General features: G+C 42.9%; 1 protein-coding gene across 1 annotated transcript in view; it reads left to right on the forward strand.

Moving 5' to 3' along the window:
- The window catches only part of TRIM33 (tripartite motif containing 33), a 43770-nt gene that overhangs the window by 115 nt on the left and 19266 nt on the right, over positions 1-24389 (forward strand). Inside the window, 7 exon segments of the mRNA XM_041460481.1 lie at positions 1-236; positions 12657-12775; positions 13648-13795; positions 16187-16319; positions 19656-19772; positions 21980-22094; positions 22977-23123. The exon segment at positions 1-236 is cut by the window's left edge and continues 10 nt beyond it. Of these exon segments, the coding sequence (XP_041316415.1) occupies positions 1-236; positions 12657-12775; positions 13648-13795; positions 16187-16319; positions 19656-19772; positions 21980-22094; positions 22977-23123 (1015 nt within the window).

Below are 24389 nucleotides of genomic sequence, written 5' to 3' on the forward strand. Positions count from 1 at the left end.
CGGTGCGGCGGCGGGGCCCGGCCCCAGCCCGGTGCCGCCGCTGACGCCCGCGGCGCCGGGGCCGTTCTCGCTGCTGGACACGTGCGCGGTGTGCGCGCAGAGCCTGCAGAGCCGGCGGGAGGCCGAGCCCAAGCTGCTGCCCTGCCTGCACTCCTTCTGCCGCCGCTGCCTGCCCGAGCCCGAGCGCCAGCTCACCGTGCCCGTGCCCGGCGGCGCCAACGGCGACGTGCAGCAAGGTGAGCGCGGGGCTGCTCCGGGACATCCCGCCGCCAGCGGCCCGCCCGCCCGCAGCGCGGGGCTCCCCCGGCTGGCCCGGGCCCGTGCGGGAGCGCGGGCAGCGATCGGCGGCGTGCGGGAGGGCAGGGGCGGCGGGGCTCGGGAGCTGCGGGGATCCGGAGCGCCGATCGCGGCCGGGGATTCCCGGGAAGGAGGGACACGGACCTGTTGGAGCGGGCAGAGTTGGTGGGAGGGGTGGAGCGGCTCTGCTCTGAGGGAAGGCTGCGGGGATTGGGATCCGTCAGCCTGGAGAAGAGAAGCTCCCGGGGACCCTAAAGCCCCTCCCGGTGCCTAAAGGGAGTCTGTAGTAAAAATAAGGACAGAGTTTTTAGCGGCACCTGTTGCGCTAGGACTGGGAATAATGGTTTTAAACTGGAGCAGGATCGCTTTAGATTAAGTTTAAGAAAGAAATGTTTACCATGAGGGTGTTAAAACATCGGAACAAATTGCTCAGGGAGGTGGTGGAAACTCAGTGACAGGCTGGACCAGGCTCCGAGCAACCTGCTCGAACCTAAGATGTCTCTGCTCGTGACAGGGGGGTTGGACTAATGACCTTTAAAGGCTCTTTCCGACCCCAAATACTCTGTCATTCTCACCTCCTGGCTGTTTTGTGTTGGCTCTCAGCGGTGTCACAGCGGGGGTGGGCAGCTGCTGGGTTCTGTAGTGCTGGGTAAAACGTGTCTGGTTAAATTGAGATTCACTCTCGTTGCAGTATTTATTACCTGCCCAGGTGGGAACGCTGTGTGCGCTGTCCCTGCTTTGCTGTGCACTGAGATAAAACCTTGCAGTGCTGTTTGTCAGCTCTGCCTCTACAGAACTTGTACCAGGGAACAGGAGTGCGCTGCTCCTTCCACCCGTTCTTAGCAGAGCCACAGCTTGGGTTTGATTTTTCTTTTCTAATGTACGTTCAGGGATGGAATTGAAAAGGTTCGGGAGCTTTAGATGGGGTGACTCACGGGCTGTGGTGTACAAAGTAGGGCCCTGGTAAGTGGTTTTGCAGGTCCTAAATGGGCTCTATGGTCAGGGAGACCTTGTTTGGTGACATCTTTGCACTCAAGCCCTTCCTGTGTTCCCCAGTGAAGGAATTAATCTGGAATGGTAGGGATTTTTTCATCCAGATTGTTCAGAATGTTCATCTAGGATGTGATCCTAGGAAGTTCATTGGTGTTAAAAAGATGATGTATTAAATGCAGTTTGCCAGTGCACTCAGTAAAGCACTCAGATGGTTTTGTGATCCGTGTTTTTAAATTCCAAATTCTACGTTTTGGGTTATATCATAGAGTGACAGAGTGATTTGATTTGGAGGGGACTTCAAAGCCCATCCAGTCCCACCTCTGCCCTGGACAGGGACACCTTCCACTATCCCAGGTTGCTCCAAACCCCATCCAACCTGGCCTTGGGCACTGCCAGGGATCCAGGGCAGCCACAGCTGCTCTGGGCACCCTGTGCCAGGGCCTGCCCACCCTCCCAGGGCAGTGATATGCCAGTGACATCCACAGAACTTGGGAAGCAGGGTTTCTTTTATTAGCAATTAGCAGGATTATCTGAGTCCTGCTGTGTGTGTGGGAGCTGTCTTCCCCACAGGTGTGGGAACCACTGTGTACAAACTGGAATATCACTTCTTGTACACATTTTAAGAATGCTTGTTGGTGTGCTTTGCTGTAGAAAGAGTTTGTGTTTGGACTGTTGGAATAAAAAGTTTTAGGTGATGTGAGCAAGGTGCAGGAGCATCTTTCATGTGAGGACAGACCACAGGGCTGAGCCTGGTTGGTCTGGAGAAGGGGAGACTCAGAGGGGATCCCATCAATCCATAGGAATATTTCCAGGCTGGGTCAGAGGATGGTGTCAGGCTCTTTCCAGTGGTGCCCAGGGCAGGCCAAGGAGCCATGGCCATAAATTACAACACAAGGAGTTCCACCTGAATGAGAAAGAAATTCTTTCCGTGGAGGGTGGCAGAGCCCTGGAGCAGCTGCCCAGGGAAGGGGTGGAGTCTCCTTCTCTGGACACATTCCAAACCCACCTGGACACATTCCTGTGTCACCTGCTCCAGGTGACTGGGTGATCTGCAGAGCTGCCTTCCAACAGAGCTGCTGTTGTGGGATTGTGGGAGTGTCCTGTAGGGCTGTGGATCCAGCTGTGGATCCAGCTGTGGTACCACCTCAGCCTGCACAAGCACAGGAACTGGCAGCTGTATCCTGATGTCTCTTTTTGTTCCCTGGGTATTTAGGTTTAATCCCTGTTTCCTTAGGAAAGTAGGAAATGCTCTCTTGAGCCAAAATTTGGCTGGAGTCAAATATTTCCAATTTCTAGAGGGAATATTCTCAAGGACTTATAAGGAGAAATTTGTTTCTTTTATATTTGGTACTTTTCCAGTTGGGATTAAAAGTACACCCTGCAATATGGTAGGATTGGCTTATCCTCAGCTGAGGATGGGCCATGGACCAGCAGAGGCATTTTTGTGAGCAGCTCTCTGCACCTTGAGGGTGGAATCATTTGAGTGGCACAGGAGATTGTTACCAGTAAATCAGATAGAAAATGGACATTCTGAGCCTCCTGAGAGGCACCACAGTGCTTAGTCACACAGGTTCCTTCCCTGTTCTGGTAGTCACAAAGTGTGAAGTGTTACTTCCACTTCTGCTGATTCTCAAGTCTCCTTCATGACGAGCAGGTGCTTTTTCATGCAGGAAGAATTACAGAGAAGTGGCACCTGTAGCTGTACCTGAGGCAGGTTGCACTTTGCTGCAGGCTCTCACTGCTGGATTGTGTCCCTGCTATCTTTCAGCATCTCTTCACATAAACCAGAAAAGTACCAGTGATATTTTCCTGGTTGCTTTCTTAATTAGTTTGAGAGTTTGCTCAGTGAGAGCTATCAGGACTTAAACCAGTAGATATGTGTATTTATTGGGTAAAAACCGTGGAAATGGAGTTGAGGTTGGTGCCCCAGAGCAGTTCTCTGAGTGACAGCACCTCCTCTGCCCTCCTGGAGAGAGTGGTGTTGGGTCTGGATCAGCATCTCTGCTCCTGCCAGGCTTCCACTCCCTTCAGAGCCACTGCTAAAGAAGGCAGAAGAATCATCTCAATTCCTAAAACTTAGAGAACCCCTGGCTAAAGCTTAAAAGAATTACCTGAAGTTGTGGTTTGCTGTATTAAAATCAAGTTGTTGGGTCATACCTGTTGTGCTGGTGAAAAAGATTTATTTTGCTGTTGATTACGTTTATGTAGGGAAAAAATAGAAGATTCTTGTTTCATATATTTAAAATATATGCATTTGTTTAACATGAAAAGTAGCATCTCATATTCAGTTTAATTTCTTAATTGGTTATGGGAATGTGCATTTTATTTGGTGGATAGATGATTTTGTAGTGATGTTTCAGCTGTCCAGCTGGACTCCTCCTTTCAGGTTGAATAGGTTACAAGGAAATGCCTGCATTTGTATCTCAGTATTCTGAAAAAAACCCCTGATTTCTAAGTTAGAGATTTCAGACTGTAACAGATACTGTAAAACAACTTTTCCTGCACCCACTGCTGTTCCTGCTCCTGGAGGTGAGGTTGTTTTGTGGTTTCATTGCTTGGGTGAGATATTTACAATCTCTCTAAAGAAGATTATCTCAGTAGAGAGAGCATGGGGCTCTCCCAGCTCCTTGGGAATGTCACAATTACAATTAGGCTGAAAAACCAAATGAGCTGAAAAACCTCCACAGTTGGTTGTGTGTGTAAACTGAGGAACAACACTTTACTACCCGGAGCTGTGATGTGTGGTACCAGAAATTGGTTTGATATGCTGAATTCAGCTCCTGTATACAGTGTTGCTGTGTTGTTTTAATCACACATGAAGTTTTTTGCTTTTTTAATTTGCTGTGAAAGGAGGACATAAAAGTCTGATGTGTATGGGGATGTGACGTGTCCCTTACACTGAGTTTGGTGGTAGTTACTGTATTTTCAGTCTAAAAGAATGAAAATTCCTACATCAAATAAGACTGTATAAACTGTGTAAATGCAGCATCTTAAGTTTTATTAAACTGGATGTGAGTAGACATCACCTGATCTCTTTTGATTCTTTACTTTTCTCCTGTGTTCATAAGTGAGGCTCATGAATATATGCTGGAGCCCAGCATGAGTCCTGGAAAATGTTCAGTTCATATTCTGGACTTACTAAAAATCTTGCTGTGAAACTTAAATTTCAGTGTAAATTAATAGTGTATTGTAAAGCGTTTCCAGCAGACAACATTAAGGCGTGTTATTTTTATAAGAATTAATATCTGTGGCAGCTGTAATTTTTTTTCTTATTAAATACATTGTCAGTTCAGTGCATGATAATTGCCATATAGTCAAGGATTGTTTGAAAAACAAAAAACTGAGTTAGGAGTGGACCTTGAAAGCAGGTAATTTTTTAAAATGTATTTTTATTCTGACAGATTTCAATCTGATTGTATCACTCCCTTGACCTGTGAGGGTTTGTTTCAAGGTCTAATCACTGAAATTAGAGCAGGGTTTTGATGTATGGCTGTGCAGAAACATGCTTGGACCCTTGCAGTGCTAAGAGAAATAAATATTAAGCACATGGAGTGACTACTATTGGAGTTGTCACCCAGTCAATGGGACCTGGCAGAGATTCATTCCAGAGAGGGAATTCCTGATTCCCTGCCAAGCTCGAGCCCAGAACGGAAGCTGGAGTTACTGGATTGCACAAGTGCTGGCAAATATTTCCTGAACTGGGAAATTTCCTTGTCATTTGATGCCTCGAGAAGGCTGAGCTAAAACAGAGGCTGGACGGAGTTACAGAATGAAATAGGGATTTATTAAAAGGCCTCAATGGATCCACCTTGGGCAGTGCAAGAGCCCAGCCAGGGCTAAACCCAAGATGAACCAAAATGGTCACAAAATGCACAACCGGTCACGGGGTCTCTCACTTTCATCAGTTCTGCTCCATTTGCATATTGGAGTTAATTGTCCAGTTACAGCTTTAACCCATGAAGTCCCATCCCTCCTGTTTTTCTCTCTTCAGCCCACGTTGTTTGTGCTCTTGGGCCTAAGATTTGGATCATTTGGATCATTCTCTAGCTTGGTCCCCAGCTAGAGAAGGAATTGTTTTGTCTCCCTGCTCTGTGAAGAGAGTTTACCATCCCATAATACGAAGCTCAGAACTACACACTAAAGCAGCACAGAATCTGAAAAATATAAAAGCTAAACCTGAAGGCATCAGTTGCAACAGTGTGAACATCTGAGAGGCTTTAATTATCTTCCAGTCCCTCAGTATTTCTGTTGGGGGGATCAGTGTGGTGCTGCCCCAGCCCCAGGCTGTGTGTGGAACCAGATACCTCAAGTGGTGCTGCTTGCTGGACAGAAGTTGGGTTTTGGGAAGTTGATTTTCAGGGGATGGTGTGCTAGTTCCAGGCTTGTGCTCATTGCTGTCTCCCATGTATGAGCAGAATTTGAAGCCATTCTTTGGCACAAACGTGGTTGGCTTGGGGCATCACGTGGGGTGGCACGGCCAGGTGTGCCCAGCCCCACCCTGCCCAGAGCCGGTCCGGTGAGAGCGGTGACAGCAGCTTCTCCAGCCTGGTCCAGGTGTGCTGGGGTGAGCAGTGCTGCACCATCCTCCCTGGACCCTGGGCAGCAGAAATCCCTTTGTTCCTGCTGGCACTATCCTGGGGGAATCAGAGAAACAGAAGGGTTTATCTGCAGCCTTGGAAGAAGCTTAGATTGATGTAAAAATACAACACACAGACATTTAGCAGAGAAGTCATAAACTTACGTTTCTGTAGTTGTGAGGCACTGTCCTGGGGGAATCACAGAAACAGAAGGGTTTGATCTGCAGCCTTGGAAGAAGCTTAGATTGATGTAAAAATACAGTACACAAACATTAGGTAGAAAAATCATAAACTTACGTTTCTGTAGTTGTGAGACTATACCTTTTGTAAGTGAGAAACTGTACTGATAAGATGGTGAAGGTTTATAATGTTGGAGTGGGGTTGTATAGAATAAGCTGAGAGTTTAGAAGTTATAATAGAAGCATCTGTGTGCATGTGAGACACAAGCCATTGGGCAAAAGCATCCTCAGTGCAGAAGAATTGAGTAAAGGTGATAGGTTAGAAAAGCAAAATAAACCCTGTGGCCACTGTCCATTGGGTTAGAAAGTTCTGTGTTGCCTTGTAACTCTTGAGCTATGGCTGACAGCTTGCTCCTCTGAAATCTCACAGCCTCTGAGACTGATGTTCTTCTGAGCCATAAATCGTTTTAGCTCGACCATGGTTCCATCCCTTCAATTTTAGCAGTGACAGTGGTACTGTCAGTCCCTTGCTGTGCACCCTGGGCTCTGCCCCTGCCCCACAGGCAGTGCTCAGGTCTCTCCTCACCCCTGTGTGCTCCAGCCCTGAGCCCTTGGCTCACCACTGCTGGGTTTGCCCCAGTTTAGGAGTCTGTCCTGTACTGGGAGCCCTGTTCTGGCTCAGTGTGGTCTCCTGGAGTGCTGAGCAGGAGGAGGTGTCATTGTCACTGCTAGTATTGAAGGGATGGGACTATTTTCAAGCTAAAACAATTTATGGCTCAGAAGAACATCAGTCTCAGAGGCTGTGAGATTTCAGAGGAGCAAGCTGTCAGCCATAGCTCAAGAGTTACAAGGCAACACAGAACTTTCTAACCCAATGGACAGTGGCCACAGGGTTTATTTTGCTTTTCTAACCTATCACCTTTACTCAATTCTTCTGCACTGAGGATGCTTTTGCCCAACGGCTTGTGTCTCACATGCACACAGATGCTTCTATTATAACTTCTAAACTCTCAGCTTATTCTATAAAACCCCACTCCAACATCATAAACCCTTCACCATCTTATCAGTACATTTTCTCGCTTACTTAAGGTATATTCTTACTTACAACTATAGAAACATAAGTTTATGATTTTTCTGCCTAATGTTTGTGTACTGTAGTTTTACATCAATCTAAGCTTCTTCCAAGGCTGCAGATCAAATTCTTCAATGTCTGTGGAAGTTTCTGTTTTTCTGATTCCCACAAGGAGGGAGATGGCTGTCCTTGTCCTGCTAGTGCAGCCTGGGACACATTGCTGTCTTTTGAAGGATCTGCTCTTGGCTCCTGTTCAACTTGTTCTCCATAACATACTTCAAACATTTTATTTTAGGGTATTGAGGTCAAACTTACTTATTTGTCCTCTTTTTATTTTAATACTGTTTCAGTACTCCAAATGTTACGTAGCAACTAAAAAAATTGATAAAGATTTTTTTTTGGTACACATCAGAGTTGAATCTTACAGAAATAGGAATTCTAGTGTGTAAGTAGAGGTGTTCAGGAACACAAGTGTTCAGGGTCAATGTGTGATTAAACTTTGAATTTATTAATTTGAACTGCTGGAAAGACTCTACAATGTCCCAGTGATGGAGTGGATCCAGAGGGTGCTGCTGAGTGCGAAAGGATTTTTGGATCTCGTACATCTTGTGCATGATCTGCCCTCCCTTGTTCATCCCATCATCATTCAGATCAATAACTCTCTTCATTATTCCATTACTGCTTTTTGCTCTCTGTGAGATTTCAGTGGGGTTGGGCTGGGCTGTGGTGTGTTTATTTTAAGTTGATTGAAGTCAGCTTGGACTTGAAGCCACATTAATGTGGAGCCCTCAGTGTGGTGCTTCTTGTAAAAGTTCTTATTTTGCTTTGGCTGCTGTGGTGGGTTTAGGCAGTGGATGAGTTTCCTTGGCTCCTTGTGTGTGTTCCCCTTTCCTTTCACCCCACCTCCCCCTTCTCTCACAGGGCTGGAGGCTCCCAGGAGGCTTCTGTAGTGTTTGTAAACAAAAACTAAAAAACCAGATCAAGAGGATGGCTGTAGGTGGGTTTGGTGGGGGAGCAGGTTAATTCTTACTGCCTCAGGAAGCCTTGTCGTTGTAGAGTTGGTCTCAAACACCTGAGGGAATTCCAGAAGGAAATGCCCAGAAGGGTGGGTAGGGAGCAAAGAAGATTTAGAAAATTCCATTTTTTTCTGGTACTAAATCAATGGTATGAATTGAACACACTGATTACTGGATATCAAGCTGGATGGGGACAGTAGGCAAAGAGTTGACATGAGTGTCTCTGTTTTCATCCCTTTACAAGACTGGAAATACAAGAGAAATCAACCATCCTTGAAACTTGGCAGTATTTTAGTATTGTTTGCATTGATATGAAAGCCTGGAGAAAGCAATTCTAAGCAGGTTTTTACTACTTCTCTTATTGAAATTAATTAAAGATGAAACCTGTTGAAAAAATTACCTGTTTTGGGATGCATTCAGAGGAACATAGTTGCCCTTGGGAAGAGTTAAATATATTAAAGTAATTCACAGAGTTCTGAGTTACAATTAAGAAAAATACTTGTGTTGCAGCTTTAGGTGTGAGTTAGGAGTGGTGGATTAAAAACAGCTTCCACTTGAAATCTGAAGGTTTTTGCAGTGTTCCATAGTGATTTGCTGCTGGATTACGAGGCAGGGTTTTTAGCAGCCTTTCTGCTTTTAGGAAACCAAAATCAACTTTCCCTCCTGAGTTTACTTCAGTTCTGTGCTTTCTGACATGCTTTGATGTCTGTGGTCTAGCTCAGTGTGCTTTACCTACACCTTAAGCAGTTAAAAGGATTACAGAGATGCTGCTCTCATTAGTGTTCTTAAAGTCTTGGACAAATCAGGAGATCTGATGTGCATGTAAGGAGATGTGCCTGCAGTTGTAGAACTGCCAGTGAAATCTGTGCTGGCATCTCCCTGCTGGGACAGAACCTTCTGGGCTGCTCCTGCTGGGAAGGGCAGGTCCTGGAGCCTCCAGGAAGGCTCTTGTGTCCTTGGTTTTACCCTTGCTCCTGCCTTGCAGTGCCCTGGGCTCCCACTGGGGCAGGAGCAGCTCTTCCCAGGACAGGGAGCATTCCTGGCATGTGCCAAAATTCCCATTTACAGCAGTGCTGGGAGAGCTGCTCCCAGGGCAGGTTCCTGTAGCTCCTGTGCACATCCATCCCTGAGCACATTCCTGGGTTTCTGTCAGTGCTTTGTGCTGCTCCTCAGCTCCTGAAAGGCTCAGGATACCCCATGGGAGTCTCCTCTTTCCTCCCTGAATCACAGGTCCTGGCAGGGAGGAATGGCTCAGGTGAGAAGATGAAATCCATCTTCCTTTGAGCAGGGCTGGCAGTGCCAGGCAGGCTTTTCCTGCCTGCCCCACTGGAGACTGGCAATCCAAATTTCCAGACAGGAAAACTGGAAAAAAACCCCAACAATTGGATAGGAAACTATTCCTGCTTCTCCCTTCAGTGAGGGTGAAAGGAAAAGCCAAGCTCCATTTGGGCTGAGGGCTGTGTGTGGCAGCAGGTGGGAGACAGGAAATGTGTGATTGGAAATATTTTTGATGTTCTGCAGAAATGTGGGACCAAAAGCAGAATCTGATCTGAACTGCATCATTAATTGGGAATAGGATATAAGGGAAGGGGAAATGTGGTGCAGAGAGTTGTGGAAGAGGGGTAATGAATATTTTTGCTCATGGTTGTTACAGGTCTTGAGGTGTGTGATAGAAACAAGTGGAAAAATGAGCAATATTGGTCCTCTGAAATACAACTAAGGAAGCTTGAGAGCCCACTCCTGTTGTCTGCAGCTCTTCTAAAATAGTTCATAAGTTCCTGTGGCCTTTTAGGTCCAAAGTATGATTCTCCCTGAGTTTCTTCATGCAAGTACTGATATCCACAGCAGCGCCTGGGGGTGGCTGGTGAAGTTTGTAGGGTGCTGAATTGTTCTTTTTTTCGGGACCTGAAGCAGAACTGTGTTGCTGTAGTTAATGCTGAGGGCAGGGTTTTGGTGACATGTTCTGTAAGGCACAAAGGAACTGCTGCACAAAGAGTTTCAGCCCCTGTGCAGGGTTTCACGTGGTGTGGTCAGAACTTCCTGAAAGAAACTTCCCTTTTCTCAGCTCTTTGCTTCAGTGCTGCTCTTGACCTCTGCAGCAACAATTTACAGCTCAAAAATCATACGAAGCCATCTCTGAGGACATAAGAAATCTTGAGGGTAATAATTAGGCTTGAGTGAGATGATAAACCAGTCTGACCTTCAGAATTTGTATGAATGTGTCTTATTCTAATTCAACAGTGATTTGAAAAATAAAATTGATCTTTGAACAATAGTTTTTACTGTGTGCTAATGCTTTTGGAAAGCAGAATTACAGTGGGAATGTTTGTACCAAGACTAATGTGTTTGATTTGTTTGATGCAGAAAAACAACGTAGTAAGTTCTGCTGGAGTAGAAATAGGATAATACTTCTGTATTTACTTTTATTTTCTTATATAAGATTTTTTTTAATTGAAACTGACAGTGAAAACTTGTTTTTCACAGAGGTTATATAAACATTTGAATCTTAGTTTGTCCTGAAATACATTCTCACTAAACTTTTTACAATAAACTTTGTTAGCTCACAAATGATCTCAGGTTTTGACAGCTAAGAATCTTTTTTTCTATGTAAATGTTATTTCAGTGTGATTTTCTCTGCTTTTCCCCCTGCCTTACAAAATTAGCCACATCTGTATCTTTTCAGTACATTCTTTTCTAGTACAAATGGTTTTTATTAGATTTGGTTTTTATTAGATGAAAAGACCAGGATATGAGATGTTTAGTGGCTCATATATTATTGGAAAGCCACTGTTGGAAATAAAGGGTGTTGAGACGTGAAAAAGGAGTGTAATGTGCTAAATGAGAATGGCAAAGCCTTGAATTTGAGTTTTGATCTCTTGAGGTGTGTGCAGAACACTGGGGGCACTTTGTGTGCAGGTTTTATTTGAATGTGGAGGTGCAAAAATTGGGTGTTGGATTACCCCTGGCCAGAATCCAGCCTGTGGGCTCTCACTTGGTTCAAAAGGCTTGATTTTATTCAAGCTTTCATTGGTTTGGCTACTTTAAAACCAACCCAAATTAGTCTTACAGGGAGGGGTTTTCATCTGTAGAATTTGACTTTTCTGATACCTAGAGATTACAGATCTTGAGCTTCTGTTTTGTTGTTTTCCTGAAATATTTTGTGTGTTTAACCCAAGGCAGCACTAAAAAATCAAGTTTAGGTTTGATTTGGTTTGGATGGAGTAGTTTTAATGGTAAATATCTGAAATTTTTGTTCTGGAAGTCTGTACACATCAGCTGCTGGATGGCTTTCAGCTGGTATTCCCTAGAGAATTTTGTCTCTCAGTTGTCAGAAAACCTCAAAGTTCTGCATATGGGGAAGGTTTCACTGTGTGTGAAAGCTCTTGTATGTGTAGCTGCTGCAGTGCTGGTTATTTTTCATATCCTGCTCTTGAGATGTGTTTGGTTTGGTGAGACAGGGAATTTTGAGTTGGGTTATTGCTGCTCTGCAGTGAATCTCCTGTGTTCTGAAGCCATCATTAATTTTAGCACTTGAAAAAATTAATGCTACTCCACTGCTAATGTAATTAATCTCCCTGAAATAAGTCCTGCTGTCCTAATTGAATATCCACAAAGGAGCTGAGCATCACTTAATTACACTTCTCAAAGTTGTTTTAGTGTGTAAAAATACCCAATGCTTGGAAAGCTTCTTGAAGATTATATTCTCAATAAATTGTATAGAAATTTAAGATCCAATGGCACTTCTGTGAAGTGTGAGCCACTACCTAAGTTATAAATATGTTTTCAAACCTTTATGGGGGCTGTTCATAGACATCTTTAAATGTCAATTTGGTTCATGTAGTAACTCCTTTGCAGCTCTGCTGAGGATTTAAAACTAATTTAGTGATTAGAAAGGATAACAAAGCAGGATGCTGGTGTTTTATTGCTTCTTCTGCCTCCCTGACCTCATGGAAATAGATTATATTAGAAATCTTCCTGGGCTACCTGGGAGAACACTGAGGCATGCTGTGGCATTTTCAGGAACATCCCTGAAGTCACCCCAGCTATCTGGGCACAGCCTTCTTAATGCTTGTCTTGAGACAGGCTGGCCCATAGACTGTTCTAAAAAATAATCTAAAAAATAGGAGTGTCTTGAGTTTTGTTATCTAAAATCAACAGGGGGAAAAATTAAATATTTGCTTGGGGACAACAAATGACTTTGCTAAAAATACAGGGAATTTTTTGGGAAGAAATAAGTAGGAAAAACTAAGTATGATGTAGAAATTAGGGAAATTAGGGAAATCCCCAGCTGGGTGGGGGATCCTCTTCTGTAGAGATCTGTGGGGTTTTTTGGGATTAGTTGAGGGGGTGTATTTTGGGGTGAAACCTGTTCCACACCTGTAATGGCTGGTTTTTAATGACAATGCCAACCTGGAATCCTGTACCCAGGTGAGAGGAGGAGTGTGCTCTGTGCTTGGTGCTCCGGGCGGGTTGCTTTGTGGGTTTTGCTGGCTCAGAGCCGCTGTCGTGCTGTGTTTTGCAGTGGGGGTGATCCGCTGCCCCATCTGCCGCCAGGAGTGCCGGCAGATCGACCTGGTGGACAACTACTTCGTGAAGGACACCTCGGAGAGCCCCAGCAGCTCGGATGAGAAGTCAGAGCAGGTAGGGACCATCCTGCCTGCCCCAGCCTCTGCTCTCTGGGGCTGCCAGTGCTCCCCAGGACAATTCTTGTGGCTTTCTCCACCCCTCCTCTGCTCTCTGGGGCTGTCGCTGCTCCTTAGGTGCCTTTTCCCCACCCCTCCTCTGATTCCTGGTCCTGCCAGTGCTCCCCAGGACAATGCTGGTGCCATTTACCCACCCCTCCTCTACTCTCTGGGGCTGTTCGTGCTCCCCAGGACAATTCTTGTGGCTTTCTCCACCCTTCCTCTGCCTTTTCCCCACCCCTCCTCTGCCTTTTCCCCACCTCTTTCTGCTCTCTGGGTCTGTCAGTGCTCCCTAGGATGCTTCTGGTGCCTTTCCCCCCCAACCCTTTCTTCTCTCTGGGGCTGTCAGTTCTCCCTAGAGTAATTCTGGTGCCTTTTCCCCACCCCTCCTCTGCTCTCTGGGTCTGTCAACTCTCCCTAGAAAAATTCTGGTGCCTTTTCCCCAGCCTTCCTCTGATTTCTGGGTCTGTCAACTCTCCCTAAAACAATTCTGGTGCCTTTTCCCACCCCTGCTCTGCTCTCTGGGGCTGTCAGTGTTCTCCTGGACAGTTCTGGTAATTTTTCCCCACCCCTCCTCTGCTCTCTGGTCCTGTCAGTGTTCCCCAGGATAATTCTGGTGCCTTTTCCCCAACCCTGCTCTGATTTCTGGGACATCAGTGCTCCCTAGGATGATGCTGGTGGCCTTTCCCACCCCTCCTCTGTCTTTTTCCCATCCCTCCTCTGCTCTCTGGGGCTGTCATCTTTCCCTAGAACAATTCTGGTGCTTTTTCCCCCAACCCTTTCTGCTCTGTGGGGCTGCCCAGCACAGTTCTGGTTTCTGTTCCTCCCCAGGTGTGCACCAGCTGTGAGGACAACGCCAGTGCTGTGGGTTTCTGTGTGGAGTGTGGGGAGTGGCTGTGTAAGACCTGCATCGAGGCTCACCAGCGAGTAAAGTTCACTAAGGATCACATGATCAGGAAAAAAGAGGATGTGTCCTCAGGTGAGTGTTGGCTGTCACTTTGTCCTGCCTCTTCCCAGAGCCTTTTCTCTTTATATGTTAAAAAAAAAAAAGGGGGGAGGATGATGGAGGTAACAACCAGCTCTGTGTGTTTTCCCCCCAGGATTTGGGAAAAGTGCACTAAAAAGTTACCAGTGCAAAATTAGTGGCTGTAAAAATAGAGGAAGAAGCAAATTTATAACAGTGATACTTTGTGCAGTTTATGTCAAATGTTTTTGGAAAGGATTTAGATCCATTCTTAATAATATTTCTGTTTAGTAGAACAAGTAACTAAATGGAGGGGCTGGAATCTGGAGAGCAGTGGCATACTGATAATCTTACCCAATGTCCAAGGGAATTAAATCACACATTTTGCTGTATTTTGTTATGAGAAGCAATTCTAGTTCTCCCTGTAGAAGTGTATATATACGTTTATATATAATTATATAGTTATAACTATATATTTTATATAGTTACCTTCAATATATGGTGTTACTTTGTATTGATATTGCTCAGTAAATGTAGAATTTGAATCTATTTTAGGTTTAATCTCTCAGTGAGCAAAATTTAATATGTGAAGTGTGTGTAGGATTTGTTCAGGTGTGCAGCCTTATTAGAAGTAAATTCTTAAACTCTTGTTTGATCATATATCATTTGAAGCCTATTGAGGTAATGTGGAAAATCATCTCAGAACAGGTCCAGGCTATCTGGATTTTATCATTTACAGCCTGTTGAGGTAATGTGGAAAATGTTCTCCAAACAGGTCCAGGGTATCTGGATTTTAGATTAGAAAATTCTGTTTGTAAATGGGTTAAAAGTTCTGATTTAAAGGCTTGTAGGTTCTTCACAGTCTGGATTTGTCTGAAAATGATCATATTAAGGAAGAGAGATCTCAACACTTTGCTCTCTTCATTTAAATTAATTTAAAATTAATTAAGATCTCCATGACTGTCTTGTATCTTTTCAAAGGAACAAACACTACATTTCTTTCTAAAAATTGTTTAATAGTTAAAAAGTTTGCTGTTGAGCTTAGTTCTTTTAGACAAGGATCTTATTTCATTTGCTCTGTCAAATAAACCTCATTTTGGAGAGGCTTTTCTTTATGTCTAAATGAATATTTTTAATAAGGAATATTATCCATTCAAGATTCAATGTATTAAGCCTCATACATGAGAAACCCTTAAATTCAATCAAATTCTAGGGCCCAAGAAAGAATTACTGATATTTTTATAAGGAATGCTAAATTGTGACTCTCATTGTGATATTGCAGCTCAGCTTTCCCTTTCATACCTGCTGGGAAGGGGCTGAAAAGTGACTGTTCCAAAACTAGAAAGTCTATAAAGTTTATAAAATAAACTATTATTAAACTAACTAGTTAGTTAACTAATAAGTTAAACTAACCAAATATTTTTGTATTTAAATAAAATATTTTTTATATTTAAAAATGTTCAAATATTTTTAATTTAAAATATAAAATATTTGATAAAGTTTATAAAATAAAGTTTATAAAAAAAGGTTTATAAAATAGACTTTCTATCAGAAATTTTATTTATTGTGATTGTGGGGAAGGGCTGGTCATTGTTTTTTTTTCTTCTTAGACTCAAAGATGTGCCCTGGAGACTTTAAATTTCTCTCAGTGAGTGGCAGCTGCAGGTTCATCAGCTCTTTCTTTACAATAACTTGCATGATATAACCAGCTTCAGAAACGTTGGAGAGGGAGGGAAATTAATTTAAACCCTACCTGCTGTACCTTCCAAAGGCTGCTTTCCTCTTTGCTAAGCTCAAAATATCTTCAGAACACTGTACAGAATTTTTTTAGTAAACCTAGAATTATTTTTTGCCATTATTTGTTGTTTGGGGGTTTAAGTAACTTTTAACCCAGGCAACATTTGCTTTGCAGCTCCCACTTCAGTTGTGTTTGACTAAATGAGGTGTTTGAAGGGATAAGCTGGAAAACCCATGGGGTAGAAAGGGTTTTAAAAAACCTTAAAAAGGTTTGAAAGGTTTGAGCCATCCTTCATTGTCAGAGGTGAAATTATATGGAATTAAATCTTTATAAACACACGTACACCGTGCTGGTGTTCGTGTGCAGCCTTGCAGGGCCTTTTGGGTGCTCATGAGGAAAGATGAATTCCTCCTTCTCCTTGAATGAATGAAGTGAAAACAGCCCTTAACCACTGGCACTGTAAATCACAGAGCCATGGAGGTTGGGAAAGGGCTCTGAGATGATCAGGTCCAACCCCTGACCTGCTGTGCTCACAGTAACTTCAGCCTGAGAGCACATCTGGAGGTGCCTTTGCAAGTTCTTGGTTGTTGCTGCAAGTTAGTTGTTTTGCTCTTCAGATTGTCTCAATTTTATTTTAAAATGCACAAATGGTTTATTTTTAAAAACAGAGGCCGTGGGAGCATCTGGTCAACGTCCTGTTTTCTGCCCTGTCCACAAACAAGAGCAGTTAAAACTTTTCTGTGAAACCTGTGACAGGCTGACATGCAGAGACTGTCAGCTGCTGGAGCACAAGGAACACAGGTACAAATATACAAATATTCCCAAATATGTCTTAACTCCTGTGCTGTGCTGTCTCAGAGGATGAAGTGGCATTGATGGGAGATGCTTCTGTTGGAAATTGTGCTGCATTTACTCCTGGTTGGACTGAACCCATCCCTTGCAGAGAACTGTGGTATTCTTGGGTCCAAAGGAAGGAATGATGAATCTGACTCCATGTTCTCAGGAGGCTGATTTATTATTTTATGATCTATAATATTTTAAAGAATGCTACACTAAACTATACTAAAGAATACAGAAAGGATACAGACAGAAGGCTAAAAGATAATAATGAAAAACTTGTGACTCCTTCCAGAGTCCTGACACAGCCTGACAGTGATTGGCCAATAAGTTAAAACAATTTACATGAAATCAATGAAACAATCACCTGCTGGTAAACAATGTCCAAACCACATTCCAAAGCAGCAAAACACAGGAGAAGCAAATCAGATAATTCTTGTTTTCATTTTTCTCTGAGGCTTTTCAGCTTCCCAGGAGAGAAATCCTGGGCAAAGGGATTTTTCAAAAAATATGACAGTGACAGAGAACCTGTGTGGGGTGATGGAAACATGGTCAGTTGGCTGAGCTTTGTCAAGTCCCCAAAGATGAGATTCAAACCAAGATGGACTGAGAAGGTTTGGTGAGATTCAGGTGTTGATTTGCCTGGCAGTTCCCAGTGGTCAGGACTTGAATGGAAATTCCTGCAGCCCTGAACACCTGGTGCTGTAAAAGAAGCAAAAGTGATAGAGTGAGTCATGGGTGAGGTCATTTTCTGAAAGGGCATATTTGATTGTGCAACAGTCTTTAGGGGAATTTTGTAAAGGAAACTCTAAATTTTGCCTCTTACATTAGTATATTCTTCTGGTGCAGAGGGGAAGAATGGTTTGGGTTTAGTTGGTTAAAAGTTGCCAGGTAAAAAGAAATGCTGCTCTGCTAGAAAAGGAGTTGGAACCCCTTTAGGACACATTGCAGCAGCTCTGCCATGTAGTTGTTTGAATGTCTGAACAAATATTTTGTACTGTTATAACAGAGAATCTGGGGATAATACATATTTATCAACCTCTGCACCACTGCTTTTCCTTAGCTCCTCTCTAAAGGCGTAATACTGATACTGTTCTGCTTTTTTTTATTATGTTTTTTTTTTTAGAAAAAACTATTCTGTTTTTCTCAGAATAGTGATTATTCTCAGACTGCTACAGCAGCCTGTGGAAAACTTTTACTTTTGAAATTATTATTATTAAAATATTAACACCCTCAAATATTCCTGCTCTGTTCTTTCATAGGCTTGATCATAAATATCCTGGAAACTCCCTTGTCACAAAGGGTGCTCTCCTGGGATATATTCACTAACTTGGTCCAGTTGAATTCTTTGCATCTGTTCTGTGCATGTTGATGATGGATTAACAGATGGATCTTGTCCTACTTACCTGTGCTCTTCCAGAAGGAGAATTTGTTATTATTAATGTGCTTTTTTTTGCAGAATATTCTTTCCATATGGTTCTGTGTGCAGGTGTGAATTACAGATGATTAAGGCACTGCTTTGTCTGCCTGAAGTACAGCTGAGGTTTTGTGAAGAATCATGCCAAGTGGAAAAAGAATTGATTTTAATCCCCTGTTTTCTTCTACCTGAAATCCTAATAGTTTACCCCAAAGGAGGGTGAATCACCTTTTCAGTACCTCCATGGTCCCAGGTTCAGAGTCTCAATTTTAGAATTCCAGAATGGTTTGGGGTTGGAAGGGACCCTAAAGATGATCCAGTTCCACTCCTGTCAGGGCAGGGATTGCTGGGGATTCTGTAGAAAGCTGACAGTTCTTTGGGCAGCCTGATGCTGTGAGATTCCTCTAATTTGGGTCATTTCCAGTCCACACACTTGGGAAGCTGGAAGTGCAATACTGAAAAAAGAAAAGGATTTTGGCTATAGCAGGAGCTACAGCAAAATTTCAGCAGTACAAGCTGAATGTAGGTTTTTCATTTCTTCTTCAGGTGGAAATATAATTTTGAACTTTATGAAAATAATTTCAGAAAATCATCAGCTCCCAAACATTTCAAGTTTTGCTGTCTTTGGGCTTTAGGAATGCTAAATTTTTTTTAGTATTGTAGTATCTAAAATTTTGTGCTGCTGTCTGTCTGCAAAAAACTTTGGACTGTTCTTTTGGAAAAAGCAAAATTCCAACACTGAGGATGAAGAATCTCAACTCTTGGAGTTCAGATTTGTCTGTTGCTGGTACAAACTGAATTAACAGCAGTAGAGTTGTTTTTGTTGTGAATGATGTTCTTTGTCTGAGTCCCTATTATCATGCTTGTGAGTCATTTAAATAAAAAAAAACTTGTGAGTTTGATGACAATCCAGGCAGTCTTTTCCTTTGGATTGTAATGTTCTAGATTGTGACAGAAGACAACACTAATTTCTTCTTTGTTTTATTTGGAAGATGGTGGAAGTTGTTTGTAACGCACCTCATAGAATGCTTCATTAATTGCAGCAATTTTCTGCCAATTTGAATATTGGGAAAACATTGCCACGGTGTTCTGGGACATTAAGTTTTCCTTGTTGTTAACAAATTACATTTCAGAAGCATGAGGTTTATTTATTGCCAAGACAAGACTTAGCCAAGTGACTGTCAGGGACCCTGGATTTTGAGCAGTTCATCAGAAATTCATGGAGCTGCTTTAATTCCCCTTGGACATTTTCAGCAGAGGCATTTTGCTTCTGTGGCATTCTTAATTCCAGTATTTAAGGAAAAGGCACCTAATGCTGTTATTTTCCCTCAGTGTTGGTACTTACCCTCTTTTCAGATGAAGTAATGGAAAGTACCTTTGATAGCAGCTGTTCACTTGAAGAGCTTGGAAGGGAATATTCTTCACTTGGAAGAGCAGAGGTGGAAAAAACTTAAAGTTTTTTTCTAGGGAAATTTTCTTCAGATTAAACTAATGCAGTCAAACATGAGCAGTATCAGCTGAAAAACAGGGGAATTTGGGATAGTTTAGGGTCGTTTTTAGTATCCTTTAATGTGTGTTTAAGCTTTTGGTGCATTTTCCTCACCAAACTCTGAGGATCCTGAGAAACGAGGTGCTGCCTCCCTTTGTGGTTGGAATTGAATAATTGCCACAGAATTTCAGTCTCCTGGCCAGTAGCAAAGGACTTTATCAGCACTTCAGCATTTTGCACACTGGTCAGAGTATTCAGAGTCTGATTTTTCTCAGTGTTTTTTTTTCTCAGTCATATTTTTTCAAAATTTCCTGGCTTTGCACCTGAGCTGGGAGCCCTGAGTTGCAGCCCACTGCCCCTTTTTCATCAGTGTCTTCTCTTGCCTGTTGAAAAGGTACCAGTTCCTGGAAGAAGCTTTTCAGAACCAAAAGGGTGCAATTGAGAACCTCTTGGCCAAACTTCTTGAGAAGAAGAATTACGTAAATTTTGCAGCTGCCCAAGTTCAAAATAGGTGAGTTCCCCAACATGATCAGCTATTACATTGCCTTTTTAATGAGTCACAGCAAGATGAATGGTGGGACTAGAATAACACACTGGAGTTAATTCTACATCTTAATTACTTTCCATAATGTTTATTTGTCCCTACAAGACTTTGCATCTCTTGGAAGTTCTTACAAGAAATAAAGGTTAAAGGTTATGTTTTTTGTGACAGCTTTCAATAGAACCAAAGGTGTGACACATTCATTACACTTTGGGGGTGGGGGAGAAAAAAAGGAATAAAAATGGCAAGAAAACTCATCCTATAATTTCTTTTCAGTTAGCTCTAGGTGACAGAACAGTTGAAATATTAAAATATTTTTATGTTTCATATTAAGACCTCTGATAACTGTGTAACAAAAGCTTAGTGTGAATTTGAATAGGAAATTGTGGTTGGTTGTGGGGTTCTGATTGGGGTTTTTTTTAGGTGGCTTCACTTAAGATTTCCAGGGTTATCTGAAATTCAGCGTCACGTTAAATACCAAATCAGAGGCAGAGGGAGCACGTGGTCTCTGCTGGCTCTGCTCCCCTGGGCTTGTGCTGCAGCTCAGGGAATTCCACCCTGGTTCTCTGTGGTTTGGTGAGCCTTCTGCAGCTTTCAGGTCATTTGCAAAATGACACATCAGCTGGGGGTGGAAAGTACGAGGGCAGGAGGAGGATGTGCACCAAGATAGAAAGAGAAGTTGTGATGTAAATTTTTAACTCCTTGTGGTGCCATCTATATTTTAAAAAAAAAAAAAAAGGCAGTGTAAGGGAGGAACATACAGCATGAGAGAGGGAAATGTGTGAAGAGGGAAGCAATAAAAATTGGTATTTTTCTGTGCTGATTTTCCATGGAAGTCATGGAAAGGTCCCAAAACACAACAGCATTGTGAAGCATGGAAATGTTACACACTTGAAGAGACAGTCACATAGGCAGTAATTAAACTGGGAGCTCAAGAATGTCACAAAACATTCTCTGATAGGAATTCCAGGCCAGGAATGGGTGATGGAATTAACACATTGTAATGGTGGGGATTTTTTTCCCAAGAGTTTCTGGCTTCAGTGAATTCAGTGAATTTCTGCAGCTGGGATTGAGTTGTGTCAAAACCTCAATTTTCTGCTGAGCCAAGTGGCTGGTGCACGTGAGACAATTCATTCCACTGCTTTGCTGGTGTATAGGACACAAAATCCATCAACCTAAAAACTTCAGGGAATGGGAAAAATAAAGGTGTTACAATTTTGTTGTCAGTGTTGGCAGATGGCACAAAATCACCATCATCTGTGGTGGTGGAGCATGAAAGTGTTGAAGGAGCAGCTCTGCTGGAATAATTGTTGGGTGCCCAAGCCAAGGGTGGATGCCATGGACTTAATGAAGGGTTGGTTGGGTGTTTTTTGGAGCAGGAGACCAGGTTGTGCTGCCATGAAAACCTCGTGTGTCCCAGGTGCCTTAAAGGGCTTTGACTCCAGCAGGGTTAATCTACAGGGAGTGTTGGTCCTGTGGCTGAGTGACATCAGATCCTTCATCTGGCAGCAAAAAAACACTTCAAAAAAGGACAATTTAAGCCTTCACATTGGCTCATGGCAAAGAATTCTGCTGCAGTGTGATCTTTTTAGATTAAGGCAGTGTAGGATCAAATAAATCCAGAATTTCCATGAGTTTAAGAAGTGCTGTATTTGAAATTCTGTGGCCAGAGCTCAAGGTGATTTGCTTGAATCTGAAAAAGCTAAAAATGCACTAAAACTGAGGAAAAATGGCAGTGATAAAGAGGGTATAAAAATCTGGCAGTTAGTGCTGTTAAAGCACAAGAGAATAATCTAAACTAATATCAGGCACATCATTAGTGAAATGTTTATCTCTTTATTGTGTATTAGTTACAGGTCTGTAATAATTTTTTTGTTACAAGGGAGGAATTAATTTGAAATTTAGGCTTGATTTCTGGTTAATATAAATTATCTTAAAAGTTTAAAGCATCAGATATAAATTTTTCATAGTGAGTGACACGATGTGGATATAAATTTATAAGTGTACATATAGACTCATGTGGTTGTGACTGGTTATTTCTCTAAATTTCTCTCTATAAAGTGTGTAAACTACAAGGATTTCCATATTATTTGAAGTAAAACAAGTTGTGAATTTGTATTTGGCAGTGAAATGTAACGGACTGACAATCCGTTGCTCTTTTTTTGTTGTTTTTTTAGGATAAAAGAAGTAAATGAAACCAACAAACGAGTAGAACAGGAAATCAAAGTGGCTATATTCACCCTCATCAATGAAATCAATAAAAAAGGAAAATCTCTCCTACAGCACCTTGAGGTACACTTGAAATAAAAAGCAGTGGTGGTGTTGAGTTCCTAGTCCCCTGTTGAGGGGAAACATTTGAAAATGGTTTGTTTGGTGTGGCTGCAGCTGTTGCAGCACTGAAGCTGCCTCTGAGGGATGTGCTGGAGTTAAATCTCTTGTTTTCCTCTCATCAGAGCCCGTGGCTCCTTCAGTTTTGTGTCTGTGCCTCGTATTCAAAATTGGGCTCATCGTACAGGAGTGGCTGAAAATCCCCTTTTCATGTTTTGTTTGCCATATTTCTGTTTTATAACATAATGCTAGGATGTGTATAATTTAATAATTCCCTCAAATAGCTTGTTAATGTTCATGTAAGGACAGTCAGACCAGTCTCTTGTATCTGTACATGAAGGTGTAATGCTGGTATTTAAAGTTGTATTATACAACTTTAGAGATCATGAGTTCAAGCATCCTTTCCAGATGGCATGTTCTGAATAATTGCATTGTGACTTCCATTCAAATGAAAATTTTGAATAGAGGAAATCGGTTTTATCTGAATAGAGGAAATCCCTTGTAAGAAGTTGGTTCAGTGCATATGGCCAGCCTGCCATGAAAAATTTAAGATCAGATGAATCACAATAGATTTTTCCTGGTTAAGGAACAATAACTTGGCAGGGAAATCGAATGTTCCTGGAAGAACATTAGTAACGTTATCGTTTGTAAAAGAAATAATGCAAAATTACATTAACTTTGACTTTTCTTATTTACCTAGCATTTATTAAAATTTCCTTGTGACTTTTCCCTTTTGATCCAAGCCAGTGTTTTACATTTTCCTCCTCCGTCCGAAAGCCCCATTGTGATAAATCACTTCACAATTTACAATTACTTTGTTGTAACAAAGTCTCTGTTTCTTTGCAGAACGTAACAAAGGAGAGGCAGATGAAGTTGATCCAGCAGCAGAACGACATCACTGGTCTGTCACGACAAGTGAAGCACGTGATGAACTTCACTAATTGGGCCATTGCCAGCGGCAGCAGCACTGCCCTGCTCTACAGCAAGCGCCTGGTGAGGCCGCCTGGGGCTGGGCAGGGAAGGGCCCGAGCTGCAGGGGACTTGTGGTAGCAGCAGCCCCTGATCAGGTGTGGGGGTGCCAGTTTTGGTTTCTCTGGGTCTGGATTGAAGGCACTGGAGATGGTAGTTCGTGTTTGGACTCAGTGTTTATTATTTCTCATCAGTAAAACAGTCTCAGTACTGTGAGTTCTGAAGCATTTCATTAGAAGGCACAAAATGGCTAAAAATCTCTTGTTACAAGGTCTTTTAAGGCTAAACTATCCAGTTAAAACCTGACACCTAGATTATTTTCCCTTTATACCCAATAACTGATCCCACAGAGCCCGCAATGAGACTTTTCTGCCCAATTACAAAATGCCACCCAAACCCAAGAAGAAGAAGGGAGAAGCAGCATGAAGAAGAAACCCAGGACAAAACACCGTGCCCTCCATCTTGCTTCCATCCACAACATACTAAAAATCCCAAAACCTCAATTTCTCACCAAGTGACACACCTACACCACTCTCTGTAATCTATTTCACACTTTTGTGGATTCTAGTTTATCTGAAGTCCAGGAAACTTTCTCCATGAATGAGGGTCAGAGTCAGTGCTGCCCTGGGGGTCAGGGCACCCCAGAGCAGACAGAGAAATATTTCTGGTGCCCTGGGTTTCCACACTCAGGGAATAATTAGCACTGACTCCATGATTGCAGAAGGCTGATCAATCACTTTATTGTACTATATTATACTGTGCTATACTATACTTCTTAAGAAGCTCATGCCCTTCCAGACAGTCCAATACAGCTTTGACTTAATTGGTCAATCAATCCAAACACCATCCAGTGTCCAGTTAAGAAATTTGGTAAACAAATCTCCATAACACATTCCACAGGTGCACAACAACAGGTGCAGCAAGTGGAGATAAGAATTGTTTCTCTGAGCTTTCTCACAGCTTCCCAGGAAAACCCTGGGAGGGAGTTGTCTCTCTCTGTTCAGAGGCTCTGTGATTGACTCACCCACAGGGATCATCCAGTGCAGCCCCTGCCCTGCACAGACACCCCAAAATGCCACCCTGGGCATCCCTGGAGCGTTGTCCAAACAGTCCTGGAGCTTTGGCAGCCTTAGGGCAGTGCCCAGCACTCTCTAGGGGAGGAACCTTTCCTGATATCCAACCTAAACTCCCCTGGCACAGCTCCAGCCCTTCCCTCAGGTCCTGGCCCTGCTCACAGAATCAGAGCTGTCCCTCTGCTGCTCCTGAGGAAGAAGCTGCAGCTCCTAGTGA

The sequence above is a fragment of the Pyrgilauda ruficollis genome, unplaced genomic scaffold (assembly GCF_017590135.1).
Source record: "Pyrgilauda ruficollis isolate IOZ18807 unplaced genomic scaffold, ASM1759013v1 scaffold144, whole genome shotgun sequence".
NCBI classification, from domain to species: Eukaryota; Metazoa; Chordata; class Aves; order Passeriformes; family Passeridae; genus Pyrgilauda; species Pyrgilauda ruficollis.